Source organism: Pristis pectinata, chromosome 9 (assembly GCF_009764475.1).
Source record: "Pristis pectinata isolate sPriPec2 chromosome 9, sPriPec2.1.pri, whole genome shotgun sequence".
NCBI lineage: Eukaryota > Metazoa > Chordata > Chondrichthyes > Rhinopristiformes > Pristidae > Pristis > Pristis pectinata.
This window is the reverse complement of record NC_067413.1, coordinates 14182935-14201096: the sequence shown is the minus strand read 5'-3', so window position 1 is coordinate 14201096 and position 18162 is coordinate 14182935. Positions and strand designations below refer to the sequence as shown.

Genomic DNA, 18162 nt, shown 5'->3' with positions numbered 1-18162 from the left:
GAATTTACTGGGCAGGATGCCTCACACTGGCTGGGTATGGTTAAACTACTTCCTGCAGTCTGCAGTTCAAGGGTGCTTTGGCCTGTTAAATGCTGGAAGCTCAAGAGAAGATCTTCATAGTGAGGGCATTACGGCATCTTGCACCTTAGTGAGCTACTGGACAAGATGAGATTTAGGAGTGTGAAAACTTGGGAGGATCATTCCAAATGGGTGAATTCAATGTAAAACCAAGTCCAGAGAAATAAAGGGTCAGAAACATTTGCTTCAAAGGAAAAACATAAAGGAAAAAAGTTAATATATTAACATTTTGAAGCTCTTTAACAATTCTTGATCTGAAAGAATGAGAGACTTCAGTTGTATCATTCACTTTCTGAGCCAGTCTGATTGATTTTCATTGAGTAACAGTTATCACATAGTTAAAGGGGACTAATTCTATAATTTATTGGATGTAACTTCCTGGGGTATATATCTTGTAGGATGTTGAGGGTGAGGTATCACTTTCATGAATCTGACAGTGGAACCTTGAAAATTATCCAATTCATGGTGCGAGAGTTATGCATTAATGATGGTGTGCACTATTTAAGTCCATCAATATATTATTAGCACATCCAAGTCTATGTGTCCATTCAGTTTGCATAGAGAACTCCCGAGCAGAACAAAGTAATGAAAGGCTCCTGGAAGATATAATGCAATGAGGGATAGAGGGAAAAGGTCACCAGACTCAGTGATTTTGGGTGAGTTGAGAAGGGAAGATGCTAAGGAAGAGCAGGGAAGCAAATCACTACCCTTATTGAAGGGGGAGAGAAATTTGAGGTCTGGTGAATACGAACCACCCTTGCTTGGTTTTTAATTGGAGTGCAGATGAACAGACATTTCCCCAGTGAGGAATAGTCAGAAAAGAGTATCTAGAGGAGAGATGTATCTAAATGAAAATGACCAATAATCAGTCACATTGTTTTGTATAGAAGCTGCATAAAGGTAAGCCATGATATAAACTGAGCAATTATTTCTTTTGCCTTGAATATTTTCTGGAAGCAATGCAGTTCTTTATGGGTTAATAAATTAATGTAAGAGTTTAAATTATTTTCTGTGCAAGAGAAATGGGTTATCAACAAAATGAGTTGCATTGTCTGTAACACTCACTTTCTTTGAGAGAGAAATGTAGTAACATGTATGTAGGAGTATGGACGCTGAGTAATTCTTGTTGCTAGTCTAGCTTCAGTCTGGCTTTTTTTCTCATGCATGCTGACCTGGAAATCTTCCTTTGCCTTAGCTGCGATAATTGTGACTCAGCTTACAACACCATACATTCGCATCGCCCCCGCTCCAGGCGACAACCAACTAACAGGTCAGATGTTCAACTACAGACCAGTCATAGTGCCTTTCTTTTTTGCCTCTTCGTCACTCACTCTCTCCCTTCAGTTTCTGAGGTTTAATTTTTCTTGCTCTGTTACCTTCCACACAGCAAGCTCATTTTGTTCTCACTCCTGACATTCACCCCAACCTTAGGAGTCTGCAACTAACCCACACACTTAGGATATCTCTTCACTGCATGCTTTCATATTGCATTTTGTCTGTGAATGACTCATTGGGCCTGGTGTGCGTAGATGTATGACTACCCTGACCTTACACTAACTCGTGACTGGACAGAGAAATACTATGGTGGAGAAATTAGTCTTTAGTTGTCAACCCCAAATGCACGTGCAAGAAACGGTCCCCAGTTGCACTGCTTTCTGCATCCAGTTCCACTGAAGGCAATAAACATGCAGGTGTGAGTGAACCAGTTTTGTTGCATGTTTAGCACTGGTGACCAGAGGCAAATTTCTCCCCCAAAGTTATCTTTGCTTGTGCATAGTTCCTTGAAAAAGATTATTACGTTGGCCTACCGGACAGTCAATCATGGGACGATTTGAATACTTTGGGCACAAATAGATCAAGAATTTTGAAAATCACACTGTGTTCGTACCTCCATGAGTGTAGTATTGTGCTGATTGAGTTACAACAAAGTAGAGGGGTGGGGCTTTGATGCACCAGAGCATACTTTGCTCAACAGACACTTCAAGTCCCTCAGTGAATGACCATTTTCCATTTTGAGGTCTTTACAGAGTAGACTTTTCAAATGTGGGCATACCACATCCATTTCCAGACCTTTGGCCACAAAATGTCCTCTCAGTTTAGGATAGAGATTTCTCATCTGCTACCCTATAAACAGTGGTAATGCCTCGAGTAATCTTAGTTCATTCCTGTAAAGAAGCCCTGCTGGCACCTGTGACTTTGCACCATATTAACTGGTGGGTTTATTGGCCAATTTAAAATAGAGCTTAGGAATTGTAAGTGTAATCTGATTTTATAAGTCATCAAAAATTTTGGCAGCTTTTTTTGGGAGGAAATCTATATTACACTGCCAGTTAATTGGCTGTTTCTCATTCATGCATTTTCTTATATCTAAAGCTATGCAATTATCAATTGTAGCTCAGTGGTAGCAAATCGCCAAGGGGAAGAAGATTGTTAGTTTAAGTCCCACTCCAAAGGTTTGAACACAGGAGGTTGGCTGATGTTCCAGCCGAGTATTGTCTTTGGAGGACATGAGCGGTTAAACTGAGGCTTTGTCTGCCCTCTCTGGTGGACGTAAAGTATCCCATTGCATTACTTTGAAGGACAGGGGAGATATCCCAGATGGCCTTGCCAACGTGTATCTCTCGACCACAATCACTATAAACTGATTACCTGGTTATCATCACATTGCTATTTGTGGGATCTTGCTGTGCGCACATTGGCTGTTGTTTTTCCTACACAACAACAGCGACCATGCTACAGAATGGCTTTGTTGGGTTTAAAGCATCCTGAGGTTGTGAAAGGTGGGAAGTCCTTTTTTTCCCTGTTTTGCAAGAATCTCACTGGAAGGTCAACCAATACATGGATCCAATTAACAACTTTTAAGTGTATCAAAGGGTGTCATGGGATTAGTAGTTTAGCACCTTTATATATTTACATTGCTTGCCAAATTTCACATGAACAATTTGCTGAGGAAAATGTCTACCTGGAATGGACTGTCCTGCAGGCCTTTAATCTGTTGGTAGTTCACCCAAATGTGACTAGATAATGATGAAAAATATGAACAAAAGAATTATTTTGATCAGCATGCATGGGCTTTCTCCTCTTTCCAAGTCATTTGTGCGGAGGTTAAGGTCGAGGTGGAAAATTACTGTATAAATTTTTCAATGAATAAGTACTCTGAGGAGTGAGAATGATCAGGGGGTAACAGGTACCAGAATGACAGTGGTTGGTGGCAAAGTCTGAAGCACGAATGGCCTTGTAAAGACTTCTGGGTGAACCTGAATGGTTCAGTGTTGACAAAACACAAACATGGGCAAGAGGAAAATGCAAAACTTAAGTGGCACCAGAGCCAACATGAAAATAAGGTCCAAATAAAACAAGCCATAAACAGTGCATAGAATATGTAAAATACAATTATATTGGAGTACTTTTAATGCAACACCTTGATCAAATTATTGTATGCAACACTTGGTGTGGGAAGCCTCAAATTGCTTGAAAGGCATTACTTTGTTTGATAGAAGTGGTATTTCATCTAAACCTAAACTCTTCCGAGCAAAATTTTTGGCAATTGTTAATTTCTCTCCGCTGTCCTGAAATGCTGGGTGAAGTCAGAACTGCTTTATATTTTAATCTTGTGCTCCTCTATAGGCACAGTTGCAGAGGGTCAGGTTTATCTGTCTCACAGGAGCCTGATGTAAACTGAAACAGACTTTCGTACCTTCTGCAACACAAACCAAATGCATTTTAATGCTCTCCGGTGTCATTTAAGATTTATTGCTCCTCTTTTTCTTGTATTTGTGAGATAAATTTGTCATTTCAACCATGGTTATCCAAGCTATGACACTGCACAGTAATGTGAAAATATTAAGAGCCTACATATTGTGCAGGGTGTAAGAATGTTCTATGATAGTTTATTGAAACAAATGACTGGCAATATTTCTTTGCTTTTCCTACAATATCAGGATGGATTGATGCAAAAATTAACTCATTCTGAATATATTGTTTAAGCAAATTAACTGAAAATGGAAAGTTCTTTCGCTTTTGGGCCAATATATTGTCGACTTCAAAGAATAGGCAAAATATAATCACTTACATTAATCTTGCCGGTATATAAGATTTTCTTCCATTTGAATGGAGCAACATTTATAAATGGATTTGAGATTTTTAAACCACGGCATGGCCTTTCCAGAGATAGAGTTTCCCTCAAAGATATCTCCCTCAAAATTCATACCAAGGGCAGGGTGTGATGATATGGTGTACTATTTGATCTGGGTTTCCACATTCGCAGGCAGAAGAGGATTTAATTTGCCACATGCAGTAAGTGGTCACATTAGCCAAGTCCCGTTCAGATCCACTTTAGCGACATCTTTCTATCCCTAACTAAGAAACAGAAAAGTAGGACAGGTTCCCCCACTATCACAGACCTCTGTTGACATGCTGCCCAGTTTGAGGATGGGCTCAGACTAGTGTTGATGCCCTTAGTTAAATATTCCCTCGGTGCCCAGTATCTTGGTTCACACTTGGATAAAGCTGGCCCTGTTTTGACAAAAACCTACATAGGAGAAAGGGAAAATGATTGTAGAGCTTCACTGAAATTTACAGAGGGGTGGGATATAATGCAAGCAATTGAAAATTATGGTCAGAATCCAGTACAATCTGTCTAATAGAATAAGCTAATAAATGATAACAATATAATAACATAGCAATAATAAGTTGCCTAACAGTGAGAAAACTTGGATAAGTTATATAGTAGTGTTTTAACAAGAAATAATGGAGAAATGACCAAACCTCCAGGTGATTGGCAAAGTAATTTTCCTTATAGAGCATTGGGATCTGTACTGCCTGAAAGCAGGTTTTTAGCAGATTTCATAGCAACTTTCAAATAAAAACAGGGCAAACACTTGAAGGCATGAATATTACAGGCAATGTGGGGTAAGAGCAAGAGAGTGGAACTAATTGGAAGCATCTGGCAAAGAGATAGCACAAACACAGTGAACTGAATGGCCCTTTACCCTGATGCATCATGCTAGGATACCATCATGGAAAAGGAGTCAGTGGGGATGGGAGGGAGTGAGTCAAATTCAATATTGGGGGGAAAAATATATATGAGCCCTCCCCCACACACTTTCATCAACTGATTCTGAGGGAAGGGGTATTTCAGCAAATGCTATTCTGACATTCCTTCACACTGCACAGAAAACAGTACAAGTAATAGTTGATAAAGAAAGCTCCAATGTGCCAAGATGCTCCCTGCTAGTTATCTCATTCAGGCAGATATTAAATGTTTCTGCCAGGACTCAAATCATTCGGTGGTTGCCTGGGTTATGAATAAGTAGCTCGGATGTAGCTATTTGCGTGCAAAATGTGGCCACAATTTGGAATTCTAAAAGATGGAAGGGACTATATTGTCTAAAAGAAACAATGGGGATGGAATGCATGGCAAATAAGCTTATCTCACTCTTTCAACCACTGGAGCAACTGGTGAAAAAAATTACTCTTTTTTAATAGAATATATTTGAGGGTTAAGTCCTAGCCAATCAACAGTAGATAGAGGATTTATTCTTTTCTCATTCAACTGTATTCAGGTATAGAAATGACAGTTAATGTGGAACTGTTGAAGGTTAACTGCCGGTTGTGGGTTGATAAGTTTTATGGAAAAAAAACATTGAAATGGCCAAACGACATTGTCTGTTTTACCTTGCCTTTCTACAGCATTACATTCCCCAATGAAATTCAGCCCAGAGAAAGAGCCATCAACAAAAATATGTTATTTGTATAAGATCTAGTGACCTTGTTTATGTTGCTTAAAGGTGAATGCACAAGCATTTATTTTAACACACAAGCTAAAATTTGAAATGAATGATTTAGTATGTCTGCCAAAGTACCACACAACTATTTCTAACTAATGTGACCCTATTGATGTGATCACATGTGTAGCGAACTCTCAAGGCCAGGATTCATTTCCTTAGTCTTTAACGTGCATAGAGATTTATATGTTGCAGGTAAAAGTGGAAGAGAGTGTGGGCATCTTGCTTCTTTAATCTTCCTCCTGTGTGAATTCACTGCCTTTCAGGAAGTGCGACTCGTAAACCGAGCGCTGAAGAGCCGGAGAAACAGACAGACCACACAGTGAAGATCGCCGGGGTTATAGCTGGAATTCTTCTGTTTGTCATCATTTTCCTCGGCATTGTGTTGATCATGAAGAAGAGGTATGTGGGGCAAAAAGGAAAGAAAGAGCAATGCAACCATAGCGAGATGAATTCTATTACTTCACACTAACCCTGTCTTAGTGCTGTTCTAACACCGCAGTGCATCCATAGAAATTCCTTTGCATTCGTTGCTAGTAATTTCAGTGATTGGTTCCCTCTATTAAAAAGCAATCACTAATATCTCTTATGGAAAGTAAATATGTGCATCCCCAAATTTTATATTTTTAAGGAAAAAAAGCATTCAAAAATTACAAAATAAGCCCCCAGAATGTTGATAAAACTCAAGGGACTGCACGCAATGAGAAATGACTTCATAGAGTGGAAATTTGTCTTTGATATACATGTATATGTTACACCCATATTGTACATAGATTGAAAGCTGTACATGGTTTAAATCACTGCAGAAAACAGCATTGTTTCTACTACCCTACAAAGTGCAGTGTTACTGCCAGCCGTCAGGGCTACCATCAGAATACAATCACAAGCCATGTCGATTCACAATATTGCATCCGTGCTCAGTAATAACATAATTATACAAAGCAGTGCCCAATCCCTAAAGTAGGAAATTTTCTTGCCTGGATCATATGGTATTGGTGGGCTGTGTGATCACCCCAATTAGCTCTCACAAAAAAACTCATCTAAAAATACATTGTTCTAATTGGAAATGGTGGCGCACTGTATATTACCATAGCAATACAGCTCATCTGAAACTAGTCTCAATTAAAGGTTCAGCATTTTGAAAGAAATGTCAGTGAGATGCAGAAATAACCATTATGGTACCACAATGTCTAAAGTATGAATAAAGGTGCAAAGAGGAAGATATCTGAGGTCAATGTTTTATGAATGCTGTGCCTGATTGTGTCTTGGACAGAATCAGAGGTTGGAGTGCTTCTTAAGGAAAATGACTCCAGGGGAGTTCATGTGACTGTGAAATTAACAAGGCTTTTCAATACAATCTGTGAAATACGCCACAGTTGTTTTCCAAATGTGTTTCAAAGAGAACCCAATAAACATCACATAGCAAACACCATTTTCTAAATGTCCTAACCTCAAGACACTTCCATGCAGCCAAGTCCTCATGTGTACATTGTCCTCTTCACTTTAATACATCATGTTTGATCCCCTGCAGTTTCAAATTAATTGTGAGGGGTGAGCTGCAGAGACAACTCGAAGGAAGATACTGATATTTAAGGTAGAGTGGATTACTGCCCTTATCAAAGAGTATCTGGCTCTGTGGTCAAGTAAAACTCACCATACTTGCCAAATGAACTTAGAATGTGACCTATGTAAATGTGTCCACAGTTTAGATTTTGATTGGTCGTCTGTGATAAAAAAAGATTAACTATTTTAACCCCTTCCGATTAGTTTTTCTTTGCTGAGGCTGAATACAGTTTATTGAGTTTTTTTATTGAGAAGCCTAAGGCAGCAAGTGGGATGATGCATAAACCTATCAAGGTTGATAAGAACAGTTTAAAAGAAAGATGAATGAAGCCAAGCTAGAATAATTTGATTAGAAGGTAGTAGTTTGAAGCCTTGAGTATATATGGACAAGATTTACTCAGGTTATATCATTAAGAGTCACAAATCTGTTCCCTATTCACTGGATGTACAGTTTACTTAAAGAATGAGGGATAGGGGAGCGAGTTTTATCTTGCAAAAGTAGAGCTTGTTATTTTAGAATGGCAGCAGGGCTCACCACAGTGTTACCAATCTCTGTGGTCATTGCACTGGCTTTGTCTAAACAGCCCAGGGATTTACATGACTGCATTAAAGTACCTCTCCTGCAATCCCCACTTTCATGGTCATTCACTTGATCTGTGGTCCAAGTCCAGAATGACTCCACTTGTATACAACTAAGTGGAGCCCAGAATTTCTGCAGGCCTGTTCTTTCAGTCCAAGTCACCATACCTGGTGTGGACAGCCTCTTGGGACCTTCTGTTAATCTCCAGGCCTTTAAGCCTAATCTTCAGGACATTGGTGTGAGCAACGCAGGAGAAAAAGCACAGGGGATGTTACGTGCAGCTGCCTAGAAATTCCAATGCACGTGAAACATTGTCTGAGGGTGGTGTTTAGTTGGTGCAACAATGACAGCTTGGGCTGTTCTCCCGTTGCTATCAGTTCTCCTCCTGTGGGTTGGTTCAAGTGGTCAGTCATGGAGCAGGAGTCTGGGGTGAGGGAGAGGCCTTGGACTGGTTACCTACCAACATTAGCAGCACTCTCTTGTGTTGAGTGGGTGCGGAGGGAGACACTCCTGATAGTCACATATGGTGGGGGACATTGACCCAGAATTTGGACAAAGGTGGGTTCAACAAGGCCAACATTTTCTAACAGATGGTTTCAGAGGGCTAGGGAGCAGATATGGAGGGATGGGGCAGTGGTAGCAAGGATTATGGAGACAGGGGGAAGAGAACGGTAGGAACATTGAGGGCACAGGTCTGGGAATCGGGATAGAGCATAGAACATAGAACATTACAACACAGTACAGGCCCTTTGGCCCACAATGTTGTGCCAACATTTTATCCTGCTCTAATATCTATCTAACCCTTCCCTCCCACATCGCCCCCATTTCTCTATCATTCGTGTGTCTATCTAAGGGTCTCTTAAATGTCCCTAATGTACATGCCCCCACACATCATGCCGGCAGTGTGTTCCACGCACCCACCACTCTCTGTGTAAAAAACTTACCCCTGACATCCCCCTTATACCTTCCTCCAATCACCTTAAAATGACGTCCCCTCATGTTAGCCATTGTTACCCTGGGATAGACTGGAAATCATGGGAATGTTTAGTGCTCAGGGGTGGGGGTTAGGCTGAGAATGTCTGGAAGTATTTTGCTTCTTGTCAGACCTTCTAGCTCAGCATGGTACCATGCTGCCCTGGGAGTGACTACCCACGGGTACTTCTGGGAGAACGTGCCCTAACAGTACTCACGTGACACTGATGTTGAAATCACATCAGGAAATTGCAATGGCATTTAACAAGAGGAGTGCTCTCCTGAAAATGGTTGTAAATATGACCTACACCGGCTTAAAATGATTTTCAATCAACTTATGCTGAAAAATCCACTAGCATTATGCACTCTATTTTTAAGATGTATGTTTCAAAAGTCTCTAGTCTCCTGATTTGAAAAACATTGGATGTGGAAGGCAATGGGGACTGCCAATTGAGAATTGTTCAAAGAGGCAATGAAGACTGATGGCTTTCCCAGCTGATGTGGAAAATGAGTTTAGTCATGGCAGATGACCAGTTGACCGGCTGTCAAAGCAAGTCATATTGGATACACTCGGCAGGGCGGGTAGTATCTGTGGAAAATGAAACAGAGTTAATCTTCTGCATAACAGGATGTGGGGAATGTGTTAAGGTATGAGCATTTAGAGGCAGAAGATGATGTGAGCGACGCTTCCAGGAACATCTACTGCTTCAGTTGGGATAGGTAACCTCGAATGAAATTTACGAGCGTCAACTGCTTCCAAGTTTCAACCAATGCAGTTAAAAGTGAACACATCCTGACACAGACAATTTTGCAACTTCTGCTGCAATTTTAAGAGCATTTTCTTTGTGCTTTTTATCAGCCTACAGACTTAAGAGTGTCACATTTTCCTTGGTCTCAAGCACCAGCTTTGACGTTCCTTAGGAGGAAGACCATGTGAGCTTGTATGTCAGAGGACAGAGCAAAATAGAGTTAGGCTGTAGGTGTATGAAGAGGGTGCACCCTGCTAAATATAAACCCCAACCTCACATGCAAATATAATCAGCCCAGTTCACACAAATGCCTCACAAAGGAATAGTGCACCATGTGGCTCTGAACAGAATTGACAGAGTACAGATGCCAAGATGTTGTTTCTTTCAGGCTAGAGAAACTAGAAGCAAAAATCTGAAATAAAAACAGGAGGTGCTGGATGTACCCTGCAGGTCAGGTAGCATCTGTAGAGAGAGAAACGGTGTCAAGGTTTCACTTTGCTGACATCATCTGTACTGGAAACGTTGCTGTTACGCAGTTTATAAAGATATGTACAAAGGGGTGCAGGGGTCAGAGAAAACACAAAGAAAATAACCTGTGACAAAGTAGTGAGATATCTCTTCAAGGACAAGAAGGGAAACAGAAACCAAGGTAAGTAAACAAGGTAAATGAGACAAATGGACTTCCCTTTGGAGAGAGGACCAGAACTTTTGCAAGGCGGGCATCCCTGGAAGAGGAATGGCAGTAAATTAAACAATAATCCATAATCAAAATGCTGCAGATGCTGCAGAATCTGAAATACAACTGAAAATGCTCAGCAGGCCAGGCGGCATCTGTGAAGAGAGAACCGAAGTCAGTGTTTCAGGCCAAAGGCTGTTCTTTAGGACCAGGTAAGGCTGAGATAAACAGGCTTTAAGATGTTGAGAAAGGATGGAGGGACAACAAGAACAATAAGGGAAGCATCCGAGACTCATCAGCCCTGACCTTAAATGTCTCTACACGCACAACCCTTAGAACTATAGAATCCCTAAGACTTACAATTTTCAACGTGTGGAAATTTACCCTCCTCTGGATACTACAAGGTCAATCCCTTATCCTAAGGTTATGTCCAGTTATTTCAGATGGGACGAAGGTACAAATCAGCCATGATTTGATTAAATGGCAGAATAGACTTGAGGAATTAAGTTCCTATATTCTTACAGGTGGGCATTGTGCAAAATCCTGGGTTAAGAAATCTCCTGCTGCTGTTATATGTTTCTGAAGCGTTTGTTCTGTGTGTCATTTTAAAAGCTTGAAGTAGTCTACAGAGCAAGGAAGAGTGCTTAGTCTGTTACCTTGCTTCTTCTGCTGAGGTTGTTGAACCTCCTTTTGCCCTGGGACTGAGGGAGTTGTGAGACTGAGGTTTCTCCAGATGGGCTAAGTGGTGCAGTTCCAAAGTGATGTCATATCTGGCTGCCTTGTTGATATATTATGTGGATGACCCAATTGTAGACATAATTTAATGAAAACGTCACTGGAAGATGCGGTGAAGTTATCTGGAAACCAAGTGAGTGAGACTTCTACTGCATTGTCCTTTACCTTTTGGACTGATGCTGGAATGAGCAGACAATTGTTTTCATGGTTGCTCATCTGGTTACACCAATTTTGACACAGGTTCCCATGAAGAGTGATTACAGTGTGCACACAAATAACAAAATAATGTAAAACATGACTTTGGAAACCGGTGTGTAAGCATTTCATAAAGTCACCAGAAGATCCAAATATTTATCTCAACCACGTGGAGATTCAGACCACTCCTTTATTATATGAGGCTTGCCTGTCATGTTATGACTTCAATGACAGAGTCACTGGGCATCACAAAACTTCATAATTTGTGAACTTGACTAGTCTCTTCATGAACCACTGACTCTTTTGTGCAGTCAGAGAGTTTCACCTTTTCTTTGCAGAAAATAAATTGGAATAGTAATTCCAATGTTGCAGTTCATTGTTGGTATTTAGTTTATTCTTGGAAAGAAATATTTATTTGTTATTTTGAGCTAACTAATTCAAGAACCCTTAATAATTATTGCAGTGATCCTTTGTATTATTCATTGCATTGAACATCAGCTGACTACAACAGGACAATTGGCATCTCAGGGACAAGAAACTAAATTATGACAATAAGTAATAATAATTGAGTATTTTCTGGCTGGCGGACTGACAGCACAGAGTAGAAGGATGCAAGTTAAACTTTAGTGATTTTCCATGTAACAATGTAATAGATAGCGCCAAATGCAATGCAGACCTCTCCTGATGCTACCAGAGTTTCTTGAGGAAGATACATAATTCATATTCTTAGCTAAAGATTGTGTAATGGAGGGGTGATACAATAAGCATAAAAATTACCCTCAAAAAAAAGCAGTGCAAGAAATCAAACTAAAGCAAAACCCAGGAAGTAATGCAAACTAGAGTAGTTGATTTGTACTTGTGAAGTTTATGAGTATATCAGTCCTATGGTGAAAGGTATGTTAACCAAAGACGTCAATTTAAGATGGATGAGATTTCCATCCATTATGTTATGAAAGCTTAGAAACGGCTGTACTCACTTCTTCTAAAGCTGATTCCTTGGTGTGATATTCAGAGGTCAGATGAGTTCAAATAAGAAAGTGAAACTTCAGGAACAAAATAGCTGGATATTGTCTTTGACATTAATCATGGTATAACACAGCATGGGCTAAAGACTATAATGGCAGCTACCTAATGAACATAGGAGCAGAAACAAGCCATTCAGACCCCCTGAGCTTTTCTTGGTGCTTATCAGATGATCTTCCATTTGCTCACTTTGGTTCCACCCTCTCAAGCACCCTTTCCTGAACAAAGACAATTAATCCCAGTTTTACCCTTTTCAATTGACCCTTTTCAATTTGCCCATAAGCCCTACGGAGCAGAGGAGTCCAGGTTTTTATTTCATTCCACCTATGGAAGCTTCCATCCAAATTTCGATGACCAGGAACCACTGTGGAATTTCACAACCAGAATGTTTAAATTAAATTTATAATAAACCAGAAAATGCTGAAAGCACGAAGATCAGGCAAGATGTGTAGAGAGATGAATGAAGTTAACATTTCTGAGTGATGGCCTGAAAGAAATTGTTAATAACACTTCTTGTCTCTCCACATATCATGTCTCACCCACTGAATTTTTATTTCTGATTTTCAGCAGTATTTTGCTGCTCTTTTTTGAATACATTGATAAATTCAGGTGGACTTGTATCACTAATGCTACTTTATTCTCAGGTTGCTGGACATCTAGAAAGTCACCTTTAGTCACTAGCCCTAAATATGTGCCAGAGCATTGGCTACCATGGACATCACCTCCACACATTAACTTCCTTTGAAGTTGCTGGAATAGCACTTGTGGAGACAAATACAACTGGCAGCTAATATTCTCACACAGAAATCAATGCCGGTTGCCATACACAAATTTCTCCCCTAGCCACACACTAGAAAGTACAAGGCAATCTCTGTGTCGTCATTTACTCCTGCCCACTCTTCAAGAAGTTACCACAACCATTAGTTGGTGACTCCCACTCAGAGCAGGGAAAGGCCTCTTTCTTCATATGCTGCTTGATGTCACCTCCACCTTCTGTAAATTTGGAAAGAGCTTTCCCACATTGATTCTTCCATTGTTTCTTGGAAATACTGATGCCAAAAAAATTTCCTCATTTTGAACAGGTTTATAATCTAATGCTGTTCAGTGCCAACTATTTTAACAGAAATTAATAGGACTTGCCAAATCCATCCATCTAAGGCATGGGTTAAATGAACCCTTGCTTAATGTCTCTGCAGCAGTGATTATTATGGAAAATTCAGATTCAGCTACGTTTAGTGGCATTAATGAGCTGACTCTCAGCATTTAATCCAGCTCCCTCACTCCATCAATTGCCTCAATCTGTGGTCAAGATGAGAGAAAAAGGTTTAGGTGTACAATGCTGGGCGTCAGGTCATGGTCAACGGATTCACACCTCCCCATGCTAGTCCTTCCACTTTATTCCCCACCTCACTGTTTATCATCTACCATTCATAGAACATAGACCAGTACAGCACACGGACAGGCCCTTCAGCCCAAGATGTCTGTACTGAACATGATGCCAAATTAAACTAAATCTCTTCTGCCTGCACATGATCCATATCCCTCCATTCCATGAATAATCATGTATCTATCTAACAGCCTCTTAAATACCACTATCGGTTCTGCTTCCACCACCACCCCTGGCAGCCTGTTCCAGGCACCCAACACTCTCTGTTTAAGAAAACTTGTCCCACACATCTCCTTTAGACTTTCCCCCTTTCACCTTAAATGCAGGTCATCTAGCACTTGACGTTTCTACTCTGGGAAAAAGATTCGGAATGTCTACCTGATCTGTGCCTCTCATAATTTACAAACTCCTATCAGGTCTCCCCTCAGATTCCGATGCTCCGCTGAAAACAACCCAAGTTTATGCAACCCCTCCTTATAGCTCATACCCTCTAATCCAGGCAGCTTCCTGGTAAACCTCTTCTGCACCCTTTCCGTACCCTCCACATCCTTCTTGTAATGGGGCGACCAGAATTGCACGCAATACTCCAAGTGTGGCCTAACCAAAGATTTCAGGGAAGGATATGTAAGTTATTAAACCTCGATATCTTTTTTTCAGAATATTAGAATATATACATTGTATTGTTTTGAATCTGCTGTCATACTTATGTACCTTCACTTAAGCTTCAACCACCACTGCTTTTTAATATATTTTATTAGGAAGGAATTAATTTAGATTTTCTTTTAATTCATTAATATTTGCTTTTCTTTTCCTTTCATTCCATCCTTTCCCACCTGCCTAAATCCTTCAACCATCTCACCTGGCAGAAGAAGCTCTCAGTCCTACACTTATTACCTGTAAGTAACTGCTTTGATAATGAACTGCTCCATGCTTTTATCCATTCTTTTTCATGCAAAACATTTGTTTCATTCACATTTTTGTTTTCCAGCTTTGCTATCTGATTTTTTAATTGCCTTAATGTACAATCTAAGATCCGTATGCAAAAGCAGCAAACCATGCTGGAATGTTTTGGACTAAAATTTTTGCCAAATTTTGTAGACCTGTTGATGTTAATTAAGGAATTGCAACAAAAAACAAAACTGCTGATACTGGAAATCCGAAAGAAGAACAGAGAATGCTGGAAGCAGCCAGCAGGTCGGTCATTGTCTGTGAAGTGGGAAACACATATTTAAGGTCAAGGGCCCTTCATCGAAACTTATAAGTATTGAGAAAGGGAAAGAGATGACAATGATTACAAATGGTTTCGAGTCGTAGAGAGTCATAGAGAAATACAGCACAGAAAGAGGCCCTTCAGCCCACTGAGTCTGTTCCAACTATCAACCTCCCATTTACATTAATGCTACATTAATCTCCACATTCCTCTCAAACTGTCACCTACAGACTAGGGGCAAGTTACAATGGACAATTAACCAACTGACCCACATGTCTTTGGGATGTGGGAGGAAACCAGAGCACCTCAAGGAAACTCATGCATCACGGGGAGAATGTGCATACTCCACAGAGACAGCACCCAAGGTCAGAATTGAACCTGGGTCTCTGGCGCTGTGAGGCAGCAGCTCTACCAGATGCACCATGGTGCCACCCTAAATATATCACTAAATATTCACCAAACTGTTCTGATGAAGGAGTTCTTGACTTGAAAAACCCTCTCTGTTTCTCTCCTCATGGATGCTGCTTGATCTGCTGGGTACTTCCAGCATTTCCTATTTTTTTGTATTAATTAATGATGTTGTTGACCTTGCATGGTTTTAGCAGAGAGATTCTGTTGCTCTCTGGTTTAGAGTGTAAGTATTTTTTCATTATCAAACTGAGTCATCAATCTGAAATCATGAGGCTTAATGTGTCATTCTCACTGTATCCATGTATCAAAGTCAAAGTTGAGTTTATTGTCATATGAACAAATATAAGTATGCACAGGTGCAATGAAAAACTTACTTGCAGCAGCACCACAGGCACAAAGTGTCAGATAAGCAGCATTCACAAGAAAAAAACATAAATTAAATATAAATTATACACAATTTTTACAAGAAAGAATACAATTAGAACAAAGAAGACAAAGTCCATTGTAGTGCAAAGTGATCATCGTGTGGCTATACTGAGGTAGAAATTTGCAAAAAGCAAATGGTTGAAGAGAAATGCTAAAGGTAAGGGTTTCTGCTACTGGTAAGGGGCTCAACCACAATAATCTTGCTGTCTATTATCCTGTTGTCAGGACTCACTCTCAAACAAGATGCAGTCAGGTTAATGGATCTTCAGCTTGAGAAAAATAAAACCGGAAAATGAAAGGAAACTTCAGGTTTCAGGAATCTGCTGCAAGAAAGACAAAGCCCAAGGTTTTGACAGGGTACCTGAGACCTTTCCACATGACAGAGAAAAGAGCATTAAGGGTGTGTTGAAAAGTGCTATTTTTATATTATGAATAAGGGAAGATTATCACTACATGGAGAAAGTCATTCACAGTGTAACCACATAGCCACAATGCAGGGGAAAATGAAGCATTGAAAAAGGAAAAGAAAGGAAAGTGATTGGAAATGGTTTACTAAATATTCACTTCCATAAACAAATGATGAAATAGGCCTTTCTGGATCAGAATATTCTTTGTTCAAAAGACAGGTGCAGGGAAATGTTCCTATGATAGACAAGAGCTAACATGTAGTGTTAAACAGCCACAGATTCATCACTAAAGTCTAGCTTTTGTAGTGGAATCTAACTTAAAACCCATCAGTAAGTGCAAATAAAAAAAAAACAAAGGGCAAACGTGAGGTGATTTGAAGGGTGATCGGGAGAATTCGGAAACAGGCGCTGGTGGCTGGGATCCATTTCGTTACTCAGTCATGTGTCCAGATTCTGGAGTAGGGATAAAGTGCAATCAAGTCTACTTTGTTATTTTTATTTTTGTTAGTTTATTTGAAAAGGAAATTAAAGCAATATTTTCTTTGCAAGGTTGCAGCACACTTGACATATCATCAGATACCCAGGAGTCCACTATGAGGTTTTTGCCAGTAATAAAACTCACCTCACAACAAATGAGATTCTGATGCCACTAATAACTCTGCAGTGAAGCTGCACCATCGCATAATGCGAACACTCTGATGTTGTGAATGGACATTATAGATTGGTGCATGGCAAGGAGATAATGAAGTTGTTTTGTTTCTTCAACTATATTTTAGGTTTGTTTACTGCAATATGCATATTCTTGCCAGCTTGATAAGTAATGCAATTGATCCACTAAGCTTATAGAAGAGCACTACCAAATGCAACATTTGTCATCTTTTCCCAAAGAATTATACAATGTCCTGTCTTTACCATGTTACCAGTCAGGACCTTGTTCACAAATAGAATATGCTGCAATTGGTTTGAAAAATTGATAGCTAAATAAAATTAGATTAATTTTGTGTCTTCTCAGGCAAACCAACACAATATATCATGGACATCCTTGAATCAAGGGGAGTGGGTTGGATATAGCAGCAGGGGTATTCTTCCCAAATGGATTGGAAGCCCTGCATAACGTCAGTTTTCACTCATTGAAATCAATCCCTACTTGATTTCCATTCACGTATTGGAATGAAAATCAAGTGGGGATTGCACACCGCTAGATCACCCTGCCCTCCCCTTTCCCCGGATTGTGCAGATGAAAATTACTCCCATAATGTTTTCATTGGATATGACTGAATTTGCAGCTTACACTGTGATTTAATATGAGTTTAAGATGAATACATGTGCTTTTTGCAAAGGTGGAAAGTACCTTCTTCCTCTGGTAGGAGTTAGAACAAGAGCAGAACCTTAAAATTTGAGCGAGGCTGTTTAGGGTTGGTGTCAGGAGACACTTCTTTACAGGTTTGTGGTAATCTGGAATTCCTGCCCCTATGCCACTGAAGCAATATCGGTTGAAAATGTTTAGTGCAGTTGATAAGGATATTAGGGGTTACAGAACCAAGATAGGTAGGCAGATTATTTTTGTTCATTTACCAGATCTGGGTACTGCAGGCAAAGCCAACATTTATTGACCATCCGTATTTGACCTTGAGAAGGTGGAGGTGAGTCGCCTTCTCAAATTGCTGCTACAGGCCTTCCCACATTATTGCTGGGTGGAGAGCTCCATTTTTTAAACCCAGCGACCATTCAAATGGATCGGCAACTATCTAACTGAACGGTGGAACCAATGAAGGGAAGAAGGTCCCTTTCTTGTTCCTGCATTCCACCCATTTGTTTACTAGTTGTGTCACTTACATGTTAGTTTCACCGACTATATTTGGAATTCCTCTGAACAATCCTCGGGCAGACAGTAGCTGCACTCTGGTTATCTCCTCTCTTGTGCGGAATCAGAATCAGGTTTATTATCACTGAATTATATGTAA

The 18162-nt window shown here is 40.1% G+C and overlaps 1 protein-coding gene across 7 annotated transcripts in view; it reads left to right on the top strand.

The window, feature by feature from the left end:
• Nucleotides 1–18162, top strand: part of LOC127574151 (receptor-type tyrosine-protein phosphatase mu-like) — a 746263-nt gene that overhangs the window by 569784 nt on the left and 158317 nt on the right. For 2 of the 7 annotated variants that reach the window (XM_052022906.1, XM_052022907.1), the window contains exons 14-16: nt 1274–1348; nt 6131–6266; nt 14611–14640. In XM_052022906.1, coding sequence (XP_051878866.1) covers nt 1274–1348; nt 6131–6266; nt 14611–14640 — 241 coding nt within the window. The remainder of the gene's footprint in view (nt 1–1273; nt 1349–6130; nt 6267–14610; nt 14641–18162) is intronic. The other 5 variants (XM_052022909.1, XM_052022908.1, XM_052022912.1 and 2 more) reach the window with 3 other exon arrangements.